Source organism: Salmo trutta, chromosome 10, assembly GCF_901001165.1.
Source record: "Salmo trutta chromosome 10, fSalTru1.1, whole genome shotgun sequence".
NCBI classification, from domain to species: domain Eukaryota; kingdom Metazoa; phylum Chordata; class Actinopteri; order Salmoniformes; family Salmonidae; genus Salmo; species Salmo trutta.
Window position 1 is genome coordinate 8,068,117 of NC_042966.1, and position 14,576 is coordinate 8,082,692.

A 14,576-nucleotide genomic window follows, 5' to 3' on the forward strand; every position below is an offset into this window, starting at 1 on the left:
TTCTATGCAATGACCTTTTATTAAAACAGTAATTCTTTGCCTATTGCAGTTCATGATACAAAACAATGTGTACTTCCATGTCAACACAACTGTGAAGACAACTTTTATTTGTTGCTTCCCACATGAATCCCATTTGAACCATTTCATTTTCAGATGGCATCATTTGACCATTAATCGTTTGACTCTATTATGCAACACTTTATGTATACATATTAGCAGGAGGTTTAAGGGGAGAAAGTCAGTAGTGTAATTACGCAAAGTAAACAGTTCAGCAGAGATTATAACGGAGTAAACATAGGAAATCATTAAATAGCAAAGCAGTACATTCCTATCACCCAGCAATGGAGGTAAAATTCTACTCCAAGACCAAAATGAAGTGCCATCAAACAAATGTATGATACATTTCAGGCTAAATAAATTAGCTACGGATTTACCAGACATTTCATTCTTAATTTATTTGACCAGGTAAGAGGACATTTTACAGTAATAAACAGGGGACTAGAAATGTTATTTATATAATATCCTGGATTGGTTGTTAGCCCATATTTATTTGCCCACCCCCCCATACAGAATAATTAGTAGAGTATCAGCTTTATTTTTATGAGTAGTCATCTCACAAACAACTCTCTGGGTTGTGAGGAAGTAGCATCTCTACACCTCGTGGCTGTAGACGTGGTCTTCATATAAAGCCTGCTCCATTCCGTCACAGATGAGGGTGCAGAAGGGGCACGCTCTGTGGCTGTGCTCGTGCAGCTCCAGCTCGTCCTGGGTGATGCCAGGGAAGGACTCATGGCAGTGACGACACTCCAAGGAGAACTATGGGACAGACACAGGTCTTAAGTGGTAATAATATTGGATCTAGACTGGATCGCATTAACTATACCGTAGGACAGAAATGATTGTGGATAGAGCAGTATGAAATCAACCCTTTGCTCCCAAATCACTTGTGTATGTTGTAATCTGTATTAATACCATGTGTACCATAGGAATGACTTGACATACCTCTTCCTCCAGGTTTGTAGCCGTGCCTGCAAACAGAATCGTATGTCAGTCTTTATTGAACGGGTTATTTTTTCAAGGTGTGTCCGTGAGGCACAAGTGGTGCTCGTTTAGGAATATTTTGGTGAGGCTTCCCAATAGCTGCATAATTGGGATTACCTGGGGTTTCATATGGGTTCCCAAAGTGGAGAGAGTCAGCCAGTGCCTCTTGCTGCTGCTGCTGCTCCTTATTGGCGGTAGGGTCAGTTGAAGAGCCATAAGGGTTGGGATGCTGCATGGGCACCGCAGCAGCCTGGACGTCATCAAATTCCTTGCGAAGTCTTTCAATATCTCTCTTGAGATCCTGCCAGACGGAATATATTGGAAAAACCTCAAGGTAAGCAAATGTCCCTAATTTTATTGTAAAGTAAATAATTCACTGACTAGTAAATAGTAGCACAATTCATAGAATTCACCTGATTCTCTCTGGACAACTCCTCTTTCTCTACTTTAGCGATCTCTGCCATGTTTTCTTTCTCCTCAATGATTTCGTTTAACTCTGAAAGTTGCATCTGAGAGGAGAAAATGGGTAATTTGTGATCAGCCAAGAGAACAAGGTTAGTGTTCATTTCTTCTCACAGGTCAACTAACTTCATAGAACAAACAACACATTGGTTAGCAAAAATCATCGCAGGATTGGAAAATTCAATAGTGTAAAATTCTCAAAGCACCTCTAGTTTGCTGCTCTTCTGCTTTGTCTGATCAGACGTCATGGCCGTGCTCTCCATGCACTCCTTGAGCTCCTCCAGTTCCCTTTCTGCTTGCTCTGCACGTTTGCGGGTATTGTTGGAGACCTGCAACTCCTTGTGCAACTGTGTCCGAGCCTCCTCCAGCTGACCAAGAAGGGCTTGGTATTGCTCCTGTAGACACACAAGACTACAGTATTCCATTGCACAATGGTGTGTAGGGGGAAGGACATGGTTATTTTAGCAACTTGCTCACACCTTCCAATCAATGTCCACCATCTGCAGTGGCTGCTGCTCCTGCTCTGACAGGCTTCTACGTAATGCCTTGTTCTCAGTCTTCAGGTCCTGTAGCTTCTCCTTCTCTTTCTTACTGCTCTGGAGATCCACCTGGAAAGGGTCACGAGATTATATTCTTGTTGTTCTCCAGTCAAAAAGAAAGCACTCTGACATTGAATGAATTGGCCAACAAGTCTTTTAAAGAGTTTGCGTTGCAGGTATTCATTCACATTTGATTACTTTGCGGAGTTTGCTGACCTGTAGAAGCTGAATGTGATCCTTCAGTTTGTGGGACTCCTGCTCAGATTCTTTGAGCCTTGGGCTCAGCCTGTTGACACAGACACAGGGGCATGAGGAACCACAGTGTAAAAAAAATAAAAAATATCCTAAAAGTGATGATATGACCGGAAAGGTATTGGACTAGATAGCTATGTCCCCATGAATTGTTTGAGAGAAGAATGACTCACTGTGCAATTTCCACACTTTGGACCTCAACCTTTCCTTTCAACTCCTCTCGCTCCTTCTTCAGCTGTTTTATCTTGATCAACGCTTGTTCATATTTCTCACAAATAGTTGTCAGAGTCTGCAGTCATTTGTGAAAAGAAATAGGAAGTTACATACATGACAAGGAGACAGAGAAAGTGGGGGGGGGGGGAATAATAGAAGTAGCATTGAAATAAATATATTTATGGTATACATACAGCTGTCACATGTTTTGACACTATATTCACCAAATATGTTTCATGAATAGGGGTCAGAGACTGGAGCCATTCATGGAAAGAAACAGTTAGAAACAAGACAAGGAGACAGAAAGTGGAAAAAAATTGGTTGTTGCATTGAAAAGCATTGATGGTATTCAGCTGTATAGTTGTCAGATTGGATGCTTTTTTTTTTTACTACTACTGAGAATTAGCTGTAGTAGTAATGGTAGTTTAGTAGTCCAAAATGGGAAAATGGTTTGCGACAGCTACCTCCTGTCCTCTCTGTGATTCATCCATTGATTTGGCATTCTGTGCCAGTTCTTCATGCTCTCTAGTATTCTGTTGCTGCCGCTGCTCCAGTTTGCTCACTAGCTGTAACAGTTCCTCTTTGGACTCCTACAGAAATAATATACAACTCATCACCCTCTCAACCTGATTAGGGGCTAGAAAGAAGACAGCTGTTGGAACAAACGACATGGAAACAAGCCTTAAGGTGGTCAACCTCTTGCTGTTGCTCCTTTAGGGCAGAACACTTCTTCACTTTCTTACTGCTCTGGAGATCCACCTGGAAATGTCATGAAAATCTATGATTGGATTGTCTGAGTTTCACATTTTTAAAACGCTGTGGGTTACAGGCATTTGTTCACATTATATTACTTTGCTGGTTGTGCGGACCTGTAAAATCTGAATGTGATCCTTCAGTCTGTGTGACTCCCGCTCAGATTCTTTGAGCCTTGGGCTCAGCCTGTATACACAGGAGCATAGGGAACCACATCAAGTGACACATTTGTCAAAACACTCCAAAACCAGATGATATCATGAGAGAATATTTGATTTAAAAAAATATCACTGGAGCGGTGTTCTGAAGGGGAGACTATGTTGCCATGCATCGGATGGATTGCTCCAGACAAGAATGACTCACTGTGCGATCTCCACACTTTGGACCTCAACTTTTCCTCTTAACACCTCTCGCTCTTTCTTTAGCTGTTTGATCTTGATCAACGCTCTTTCATATTTCTCACAAATAGGGGTCAGAGACTGCAGCCGTTCACGAAAAGAAATAGCAAGTTAGATACACGACCAGCAGACTGAAAGAGGAAAACGAGTAGTAGCATTCAAAAAATATTGATTGTATACATACAGCCGTCACATGTTTTGACACTAAATTCCCCAAATATTTTTCATGAATGGGGGTCAGAGACTGCAGCCATTCATGGAAAGAAACAGTTAGAAGACAAGGAGACAGAAACAAGACATGAATACAGAGAAAGTGGAAAAAGAGGTTGTTACAATGAAAAGCATTGATGGTTTTTTAGATGCATAGCCTACAGCTGTCAGATCAGATATTCTGTTACCACTGAGATACAAATTCACTCTATTAATAGAATAAGTATTAGTAATCCCAAATGGGAAATTGGTTTGCAACAGTTACCTCCTGTCCTCTCTGTGATTCATCCAATGATTTGGCATTCTTTGCCAGTTCTTCATGCTCTCTAGTATTCTCTTGCTGTTGCTCCAGTTCTCTCACTAACTGTACCAGTTCCTTTTTGGATTCCTACAGAAACAATATACAATTCATCACCCTCTCAACCTGATTTAGTGGCTAGAAGTACAACTGCTTGTGGAAAGAAAAGACATGCAAACAAACCTTGAGGTGATCAGTCTCTTGCTGCTGCTCCTTTAGGGCACATGTCAGAGTCTCATTTTGCTCTTTCAGTTGCCCCAACTCCATGGTCAGCTCTTCTTTCTCCCTCTCACTTTTTTCCACCTGTTCCTAGATTCAGAGATGCTTAAATCACGTCCATAACCTCTTAATTTGTTTGGATAGTTCCATCTATCCATAAAGTAAACACTGAGTGTACAAAACATTAGGAACACCTTCCTAATATTGAGTTGCACCCCCCTTTGCCCTCGGAATAGCTTCAATTAATCAAGGCATGGACCATCCTTGATACACACGGGAAACTTGAGTGTAAAAAACCCAGCAGCGTTGCAGTTCTTGACACACTCAAACCGGTGCACCTGGCACCTACTATCATACCCCGTTCAAAGGCACATCTTTTGTCTTACCCATTCACCCTCTAAATGGCACACATACACAATCCATGTCTCAATGCTTAAAAATCCTCCTTTAACCTGTCTCCTCCCCTTCATCTACACTGATTTTAAGTGGATTTAACAGGTGACATCAATAAGGGATCGTAGCTTTCACCTGGTCAATCTGTCATGGAAAGAGCAGGTGTTCCTAATGTTTTGTACACTCAGTGAAGTTCCACCAAGACAAGTTATGTTCAAAAGCATTGACGTTTCAATATGTTGTTTCTTAGTTGTCAGATGGTTTGTGATCAGTGTGTTAAAGACACAAAATGGACCAAGTATTTATTACCTCCTGCCCTCTGTGTGAGTCATCCATTAGTTTAGTGTTCTGTGTCAGTTCTTCATGCTTTCTTGCATTCTCCCGCTTATTCTCCGTGTTCCCATCTGCCTGGTATAGTTCCTCATTTGACATCTGCAGAAATAATGTTACAATTCTGTTGCCTCACATTTTTATTCTCACACATGACTAGGGGCTAGAAATGACCCACTGTTGGAACAAATAACTTGAAAACAAACCTTGAGGTGATCAATCTCTTGCTGTTGCTCTTTCAGAGCACTTCTCAGAGTCTCATTTTGTTCTTTCAGTTGCCCCAACTCCATGACCAGCTCTTCTTTCTCCCTCTCACGCTGCTCTACCTTTTCCTAGATTCAGAAATGCAAATCATGTACATGCATAACCTCTCCTATGGATCATTTTAGCAAAATACATTTGCGAGGAACACCCTCGCCTTGACCCAGCCACTAAGCAAGCCAAACAGAGAGCGCTGCATCTTTAAGACAAGTATTTCAAGCATGGCCTTCAAAACACAATCAATGTTAGATATGGTGGATTGTATTGTACCTGAGTTATGATAACCAAGAGGTCATTTTCAAGGCTGCAGTCTGTGCTTTGTTCCCCTGGGGTTTTAAAGCAGAAGGGGGTGCTGGCTCCTCTCACTTGGTCTTTGCTATCGACATAGCAGAACTGATAGAACGCTGCGTCATCCTTCGGCAAGTAGTATGCTATTAGAATCACAATATCAGTGTCAGTGTAATCCCCTGCATAATATTGATCACTTTAATATCAAATACAAATGTAAAGTTAACATTGGCCTACAGGTATCATCAAAAAAAAGTAACTTACACTGAACAAAAATATAAATGCAACATGTAAAGTGTTGGTCATAAGCTGAAATAAATGATCACAGAAATGTTCCATGCGCACGAAAAGCTTGTTTCTCTAAAATGTTGTGCACAAATCTGTTTACATCCCTGTTAGTGAGCATTTCTCCTTTGCCAAGATCACGACAGTGGACCATGTGTATGGGATCGTGTGGGCGAGCGGTTTGCTGATGTCAACGCTGTGAACAGAGTGCCCCGTGGTGGTGGGGTTATACTATGGGCAGGCATAAACTACGGACAATAAACACAATTGCATTTTATCGATTGCAATTTGAATTCACAGAGATACCGTGACGAATTGTCCATTGTCGTGCCATTCATGTTTCAGCATGATAATCCCAGTTCTTCCTTGGCCTGCATACCAGAAATGTCACCCATTTGAGCATATTTGGGATGCTCTGGATCGACGTGTATGACAGCGTGTTCCAGGTCCCGCCAATATCCAGCAACTTCGCACAGCCATTGAAGAGGAATGGGTCAACATTCCACAGGGCACCATCAACAGCCTGATCAAATCTATGCGAAGGAGATGTGTTTTGTCGCGCTGTATGAGCCAAATGGTGGTCACACCAGCTACTGACTGTATTCTGATCCACGCCCCTACCTTCTTTTTTTTCTTCTTCTTTTTTTAAAGCTATCGGTGATCAACAGATGCATATCTGTATTCCCAGTCATGTGAAATCCATAGATTAGGGCCTAATGCATTTCCTTATATGAACTGTAACTCAGTAAAATCTTTGAAATAGTTGCATGTTGCGTTTTATATTTTTTGTTCAGTATAAATCACAATAATTCATATCAAAGTTCATGTCACTTGAAAAGTTTGAGGATAAAATCCACACATAGTCTTACCAGTAAAAAGCACTTGTTTTCTGACTGGCTCCAGTCCTATCAGATCCAATGATGGTTCTACCCACACAAATGTGTGATAATCCTTTGTGGTCCTCCAGCCCACCTGCACAATGATACACCAGTTATAACATATTCATGACTGACAACACATAGAGAGGCATTCCAGACTGGATATTTATTGTTTAATATAGGTTATTTACTTTGTGGAAATACAATCCATATCATAATCTCAGATTAAACCGATCACACATGAACAATGTTCCCTCTTAACTGCGAGTGGGTGTGCAGCTCACCGGGAACTGCCATGCAGAAGAAATATCAGCAGATGCAGAGAAGAACTTCACTCAACTTTCTAGAGTTTTCCGCCTTAGTTAACACTATCAACGTTTCCCTTTACTGTGGGAATTGTGATCAAATCCACGCAATATTAGCCACTTTCAATGCAACATGCCGAAACAAAACTAACTTTGCAAGGCTTAGTTTACAAAACGAACTATGCAAGAGATTTTGTTGTAGGCATAACGCATCGGAGTAGGATTCTATTGCATTGACACTCACGACTCAGCCGTACTCTACACAGACCGTTATGGCATAATCAAACAGAGCTGCAGTAGGACTATATGCAAATAGACCATTGCCATATATAGATCTATGCCATTGACTTTGAACTGGACTATGTTTACAGCATAAGCGGTCGTGAGTAGATGTGCTTGTTTTGAGATCAAAGTGAGAGCTTCATGTAGCCACGTGTGCACATTTGTACATATCCTTTGCTAGTTAGTTATTAGCCCAGTTCTAGATAAGTTGTAGTCAGCAATGGGGGAGTGATTTGCTCCCTAAAAGAACACAAAACGTGTACATTTCTAAAAGCAAGTCTGGTAAAGAGCTTTTTTTGTCTTAAAGGAGGAGCAGTGTTGTTTTTTGAGACAGGCGTGAATAAGATAAGTAGCCAATAGATAGAGGGTAGCATAATTTGTCTGATTCTCTGTAATAATGGTATGGGAATAATAATGCATTTTATTTTGTAAAGTGGTTTCCAGGGTTGGGAAGTAAAGGATTACATGTAAGGGATTACAAAAAAAGGTAACTAATCCATTACAAGAAAACATATTGTAATCAGATTACAGATACCTTTGAAAAACTAGATTACTTCGAGGATTACTTATAAATTCAGAAAGGATCCTTGTGAAAAACAATCTTTGACACGTCTCTGTTTTCTCAATGTCATTCAAATCAGCATTGAAAAAAGGCGCAAGTTTAAGTTTGTTCCACCTGAGCGAGTCTGACCACAAGTCAGAGACCACTATAATGACACACCAAATGTGTTTGATGGATGGCAGGAATAGGCTTTTGTAGGCTACAGTCTACAAATGGTGCGACTGCTGTCGCCATCCAAAGATTATCCAACTTGAATAAACACTTGGAGGTAAGGATGACAGTAGTGGTGTAGTCTACGGCGATACGGATATCACTTATTATTGTTATCTACATAGCGCATTGATGTGAATCGCACTGCTGCTCTCTCATTTAGCTATCTGCTCCTTACGGATTGTGGTTGTTGTGGATGGCTGTTCACAAATCTTCAACCCAATAATGGTTGAATTCAAGAAGTTTAAGCTGCATATCAATCATTGTTTTTGAAACCAGTAGACAGCCAGTGAAAATGCGCTCTTGAAACAGCTGCATAGTGTGGATCCTAGCCTATATAATAAAAGTGTGACTTTTATTGCTCAGTCTAATTCATGCTGATAAAATAAATACATCCATAGGCCTAATGGACACATGCTCAAGCTTGCATACTTTTGATAGACTTAAAGGGGCAATCTGTAGTTGCTACATCCATTTTTGGATTTATAAATGTTGTATATATCTATATATATCCATTGATTCTTGAAGAATATAATTTATAAATGCCTCATGAGTTTAATGCAACTGTCACACTCCATGAGAACCCAAAATATAAGCTTGTTTTACTCCAATGTTTGTAAACACTGTAAATGTAAACAAACACTGTATAGCCTCATAACATGGTTAAAACAATCATTTTGATATCATGGATGGTCAGTCCTTGCATCAATAGCTCTGTCTATTAATCTGACAGTGGTTACATTTACCCAGGTCTTCCCTTAGCTTTTTATCAAAAAAGAGGTGGGGCAATCCATTTTGTTATTGTTTCATTTGTGGATTTGCCCTTTAAACAGCTGCATATTATCAAGATATCAAAGTGTCACCAACAAAAAGGTAAACAATAGGCCTATAGCAAATGCAGCATATGGCATTCATTTTTCACATGTAATTAGCACTTTTCAGTAGTGCTCAAAGCATGCCATTCCATGAGCACAGCATTTATTTTTCAACTCGAAACATTGAGCCCAATCAGTCCTCCCTGACAACAAAATCATAGACAGAGCAGAGCTGGCTAATAAATCCTTTGTTTTGGGGGTATGCTCTGGTAAAACTATTTGGCTAATCTATACTTCCATATTTCCAAATCCTATTCTTGAAGATCAAGGGGTATAACATTTATTGAAATGACTAATTCTGATAGACATTGGTTTAATGTAAATACATAATTTAATCATATTATTATATGTAGTAGAAAGCAATGGGTTATGTAATCTAAAAGTAACTGAATGTAATCAGATTACGTTACTGAGTTTTGGTAATCCAAAAGTTACGTTACTGATTACAATTCTGGACAGGTAACTAGTAACTGTATCGGATTACATTTAGAAAGTAATCTACCCAACACTGCATCAAACAACACATTTTCAGTCACCTTGTCTGAAGGATAAGTGGATAAACAGGTTAATGTCAAGCCCTGCATGTTTTGTTCAAAAATCATGGAATGTAGGCCTACATTGAATACCACACATTGACTGCTATTGTAGGCTGAATGATAGAACAGCTATTTCCATGTTAAAATGTTATGGGATGTATTTTCTCCTTATTTTTTTTAATGATAGGCCACTCTAGTAGGCCTACATTATGATCAAATAGCCACCGTAGCCTACTTGTCCACTGTCTGAAACTAATTTCAAGTGGGTACAGCCTCAGTGTTCACAGTAAGCATGTGCTGGAAGTTGCACAGATTTTTCATAACATTCAAGTTTGCACTCAGCAGACATTATATTTGCTCAATGGCAGGAAAAATTAGCGGGAACATTGCTCATGAATATTCATGACAAATCGGTCTTTAATCTCACCTTGAATATCCCCACCCAGTCTCTGGGATTCGGTTGGATGGCTGCTGTCAGAGTGTAGCAGCAAGTCAAGGCAACATTTGACACATATGAGTTTGGGATTTCCTGAAACACAACCTGGGAAAGGTTTGTTGACGATCCCATGTTGGCTGCAGTTTCGAAGCTCTCCATTCTGAGTTCTGAAATTGAGAATATAACAAAATGAAAACACGTAGGCCAAACATGAGCAAAAAAAATGTAATGGTTAAAAACTAACAGCAGGTGCAACTTGCATAAACCATTATTTATGTTGTCAACTGAACACTTATGTATCTTCTCTGGCAGCACACGGGTTGTTTATAAGGCATAGAAATTGCAAACACTATTGCGTTGTTTGCAAAACTAAGTTTCACTTTCCTTTAAAATAGGTTGTGCAATGTTTATGCTTCCCACCAGACCATATTTAACACAGAATTATTTGATTTTATTGTCAAACATACACTTCTAACCCAATAGATTATTCGAGATGGTTTTATTATGTTTGATCAAGCCAAAAAAAACATACAAGGCCACAAATAAAACACAGGAAAGAAAACTCATGTGAAAGGTAACGCAATTCTGTCATCATTACGATCACATGTGTTATGCTGTTTATCCCCAAAAATGTCATTAAATAGTTGAACTTACATGAAGTTCGGACTGTCACTGCCTGTTCAACTCCGCGGTGTCGCAACCATAGATTGTGTATATATAAAGGTCGCAACTCAGAATACTGTTCCAAGTATTCATTTCAACTGTGCACAAACGTCATCAACCGTAGGCCACTTTGGGAAATGTAGTTTCTTCTGATTGGCCAATCAGAAGTGGATTTTGGAGTTTAAAAGGCCAGTCTACTGTCAGCTAGGGCTTTTACTTACTTTCCCTTTTATCTGGACAATGGAACAAAAATATTCAAAGTGATCAGTTACCTAGATTACTAGCCTAATCATAATAAGATTTCACAATCTTGTTCGCTTGTATCAGATAGGCCTGAAGAAAAAAAAATGTCACTAGATAAGGCCCAAAACAAAATGTCTGTAACAGTTACATTGTATTATGCTCTGCTACACATAAAAAGGGAGGTTATTACAACCCGTTTGGATCTTTTTAGGATGCCTATGTTAAGATGGGGAGATTTCACAATATGAAATTGGAGATAACCTCTTCCCTCATTTAAAATGCGATAGTGTCCTGTCCCCGTTATTAAAGGGTTGGTCTTATGTTGTGACTGTGTGGATATTGCTGATGTCGGCATGTCACTAGTCAATATAGCACTGTCCAATAGGAAAGGGAAAGGGAGCCTTGTTGCTGGACTGTTTCCGTTTTCAACAATGACAATTCAGCTGAAGCAAAAAAACAGACTGTCACCCAGGATAGATAACAGGACGGGGGATAATCGGGATCAACTTTCAAATCCCTGCACCAAATCCCAAATCCCTAGCGCACTCAGATATGTGTATGCAGCCAACAAGGCTTCTCCTCGGTTAATCGGTTGTTTTCTGGGGCAACGAGCAACAGTGTTTCATATAGATGTGTTGGTTCAATTATGGAACAATCTCCTGTGTTTGCCCGAAGACTTGGTCAAGCTGGTGTGATTGAAGGTGCAAGGATGCTTCCTTCTATTAGCAAACAATAGCAGATGAAAAAAGGGCCATAGAGGATGACAAGCAATGGAAATTTAAAAGGCATACACTGGGTAGAATTTTGCTATAGCAGAAGCAGACACCACGCCATAACATAATCACTGGCGACACATTGGTGCTGCTATTCCGGTAACACTATAGCCCACTGCTCTCCTTCTGCTTCCCCGGTACCCTTGGTTCAGTGGACAAAAGGAGATTACCTGCCGGGCGCTGTATCAGATGCTGTAGGTGTGACTCGTGTGTAGCCTAGTTGGACAGACAGCAGCTCCCCAATGTATTAACCATCTTAAAACACACTCTGCGCAACCCTAACCGTTCTGATGCTAGCCAGGATAGTGTAGTATTAGACACAGGATGGTGCGTTGAAATGCTCTTTGCACCTGTTGCAGGCCGGTGATGACGTTTGGGTTTTTCTCTCACTGATCTGAACCATATTGGATTTATGGAAGGATTTATTCTCATGGTGGTTTATTGATTTTGAGGTTGATGTATTTGATTGATTTATTTATTTAACCTTTATTTAACCAGGATATAAGCCCATTGAGACCCGGAGTCTCTTTTTCAAGGGAGACCTGGCTAAGAAGGCAGCAACAATCCAATACATTACAGAATTAAAACATAAGACAATACAATCAAATTCAACATGATCCAGCCTAAAATAGGCATTTACACTCCTATGTGACGGTCCCCCATCAAAAATGTAAATTAATTCAGTGGCACTAACATATCTAGATGAAGCATGTATTGTAGACTATTCCATGCCTCTGGTGCACAAGACGAGAAGGCAGTCTTGCCTAATACTGTAAATGTCCTGTGGACTTTAAATAGCAACCACCTGGCAGACCGGGTATGGTAACTGCTGGTGGTGAAGGATACCAGACTACAGAGGTAAAGAGGGAGTTTACCCAAAACGACTTTGTAGATTAACACATAGAAATGTAGCTTTCTGCGCATATAAAGTGAGGTCCAACTCACCATTTGATATAAGGTGTAATGGTGGGTGAGTGACTTGGCATTTGTGATAAAGCGCAAGGATGCATGATTAACAGATTCCAGTCTCTATAAGACAGAGGAGGCTTCATGCATATACAACAAGTCACCATAATCAATTACAGAGAGAAAAGTGGCCTGAACAAACTTCTTTCTAGCCATAAGTGGGAAGAAAGCCTTATTATGAAAATAAAAACCTAATTTCAATCTAAGCTTCCTCACAAGATTTTCCATATGAACTTTTAAGAACAACTTGTCATCCAACCATATACCTAGGTATTTGTAGGATAACACTATTTCAATGGATAAGCCACCAGATGTGACAATGCTAACCTTCTCTGTCTGAGTGCTCTTGTATAAGTCATGTATTTAGTTTTTTTGTACATGCAAGACCAGTTTGAGACCCTAAATGGAGGCCTGCAGTGACTGAAAAGCAGTCTGGAGCTCTTCAACAGCCTGAACCAGAGAAGGAGCACATTAATAAAGTTGCACCTACAGTTGAAGTTGTAAGTTTACATACACCTTAGCCAAATACATTTGAAATACACTGAAATACGCCAAATACACTCAGTTTTTCACAATTCCTGACATTTAATCCTATAAAAAATCCCTATTTTAGATCAGTTAGGATCACCACTTTATTGTAAGAATGTGAAGTGTCAGAATAATAGTAGAGAGAATGATTTATTTCAGCTTTTATTTCTTTCATCACATTCCCAGTGGGTCAGAAGTTTAGATACACCCAATTAGTATTTGGTAGCATTGCCTTTAAATTGTTTAACTTGGGTCAAATGTTTCGGGTAGCCGTCCACAAGCTTCCCACAATAAGTTGGGTGAATTGTGGCTCATTCCTCCTGACAGAGCTAGTGTAACTGAGTCAGGTTTGTAGGCCTCCTTGCTCGCACACGCTTTTTCAGTTCTGCCTACAAATTTTCTATAGGATTGAGGTCAGGGCTTTGTGAGTTCCACTCCAATACCTTGACTTGTTGTCCTTAAGCCATTTTGCCAGAACTTTGGAAGTATGCTTGGGGTCATTGTCCATTTGGAAGACCCATTTGCGACCAAGCTTTCACTTCCTGACGGATGTCTTGAGATGTTGCTTCAATATATCCACATAATTTTCCTATCTCATGATGCCATCTATTTTGTGAAGTGCACCAGTCCCTCCTGTAGCAAAGCACCCCACAACATGATGCTGCCACCCCCGTGCTTCACGGTTGGGATGGTGTTCTTCGGCTTGCAAGCCTCCCCCTTTTTCCTCCAAACATAACGATGGTCATTATGGCCAAACAGTTCTATTTTTGTTTCATCAGACCAGTGCACATTTCTCCAAAAAGTACGATCTTCGTCCCCGTGTGCAGTTGCAAACCGTAGTCTGGCTTTTTTATGGCGGTTTTGGAGCAGTGGCTTCTTCCTTGCTGAGCGGCCTTTCAGGTTATGTCGATATAGGACTCGTTTTACTGTGGATATAGATACAGTTGAAGTCGGAAGTTTACCTACACTTAGGTTGGAATCATTAACCCCTAACCAACAGTGCAGTTTAAAAAAAAAAAAAAAAAATACAGATAAGAATAAGAGATAAAAGTAACAAGTAATTAAAGAGCAGCAGTAAAAAATAACAATATATACAGGGGGGGGGGGGGGGGGGTGCCGGTACAGAGTCAATGTGCGGGGGCACCGGTTAGTTGAGGTAGTATGTACATGTACAGTTGAAGTCGGAAGTTTACATACACTTAGGTTGGAGTCATTAAAACTCGTTTTTCAACCACTCCACACATTTCTTGTTAACAAACTATAGTTTTGGCAAGTCGGTTAGGACATCTACTTTGTGCATGACACAAGTCAATTTTCCAACAATTGTTTACAGACAGATTATTTCACTTATAATTCACTGTATCATAATTCCAGTGG

At 40.1% G+C, this 14,576-nt stretch overlaps 1 protein-coding gene across 5 annotated transcripts; it reads right to left on the bottom strand.

The window, feature by feature from the left end:
• Positions 1 to 10,787, bottom strand: LOC115201033 (calcium-binding and coiled-coil domain-containing protein 2). Of its 5 annotated transcripts, XM_029764246.1 has the most exons (22): positions 10,681 to 10,787; positions 10,018 to 10,193; positions 6,812 to 6,914; positions 5,640 to 5,800; positions 5,315 to 5,440; positions 5,088 to 5,210; positions 4,350 to 4,475; positions 4,134 to 4,256; positions 3,843 to 3,902; positions 3,624 to 3,739; positions 3,377 to 3,446; positions 3,204 to 3,266; positions 2,972 to 3,097; positions 2,702 to 2,761; positions 2,468 to 2,583; positions 2,259 to 2,328; positions 1,983 to 2,111; positions 1,710 to 1,898; positions 1,455 to 1,550; positions 1,159 to 1,342; positions 1,003 to 1,028; positions 1 to 816 (listed from the first exon to the last, which is right to left on the bottom strand). In XM_029764246.1, exons 2-22 carry the CDS (start codon positions 10,183 to 10,185, stop codon positions 652 to 654), a joined length of 2,400 nt encoding a protein of 799 aa, XP_029620106.1. In that variant the 5' UTR covers positions 10,186 to 10,193; positions 10,681 to 10,787; the 3' UTR covers positions 1 to 651. The 5 variants fall into 5 exon arrangements, with proteins under 5 accessions (XP_029620106.1, XP_029620109.1, XP_029620108.1 ...); XM_029764249.1 differs by lacking the exon at positions 3,843 to 3,902; XM_029764248.1 differs by lacking the exon at positions 2,702 to 2,761.
• Between the last annotated feature and the right edge of the window lie 3,789 nt (positions 10,788 to 14,576).

Coding starts and splice junctions, on each gene's coding strand:
- LOC115201033 (XM_029764246.1), bottom strand. CDS start 10,185: ATGGAGAGCTTCGAAACTGCAGCCAACATGGGATCGTCAACAAACCTT. Junction 5,441..5,639: donor TCTTGGTTATCATAACTCAG/GTACAATACAAT, acceptor TTCTGAATCTAG/GAAAAGGTAGAGCAGCGTGA. Junction 1,551..1,709: donor AGAAGAGCAGCAAACTAGAG/GTGCTTTGAGAA, acceptor TTCTCCTCTCAG/ATGCAACTTTCAGAGTTAAA.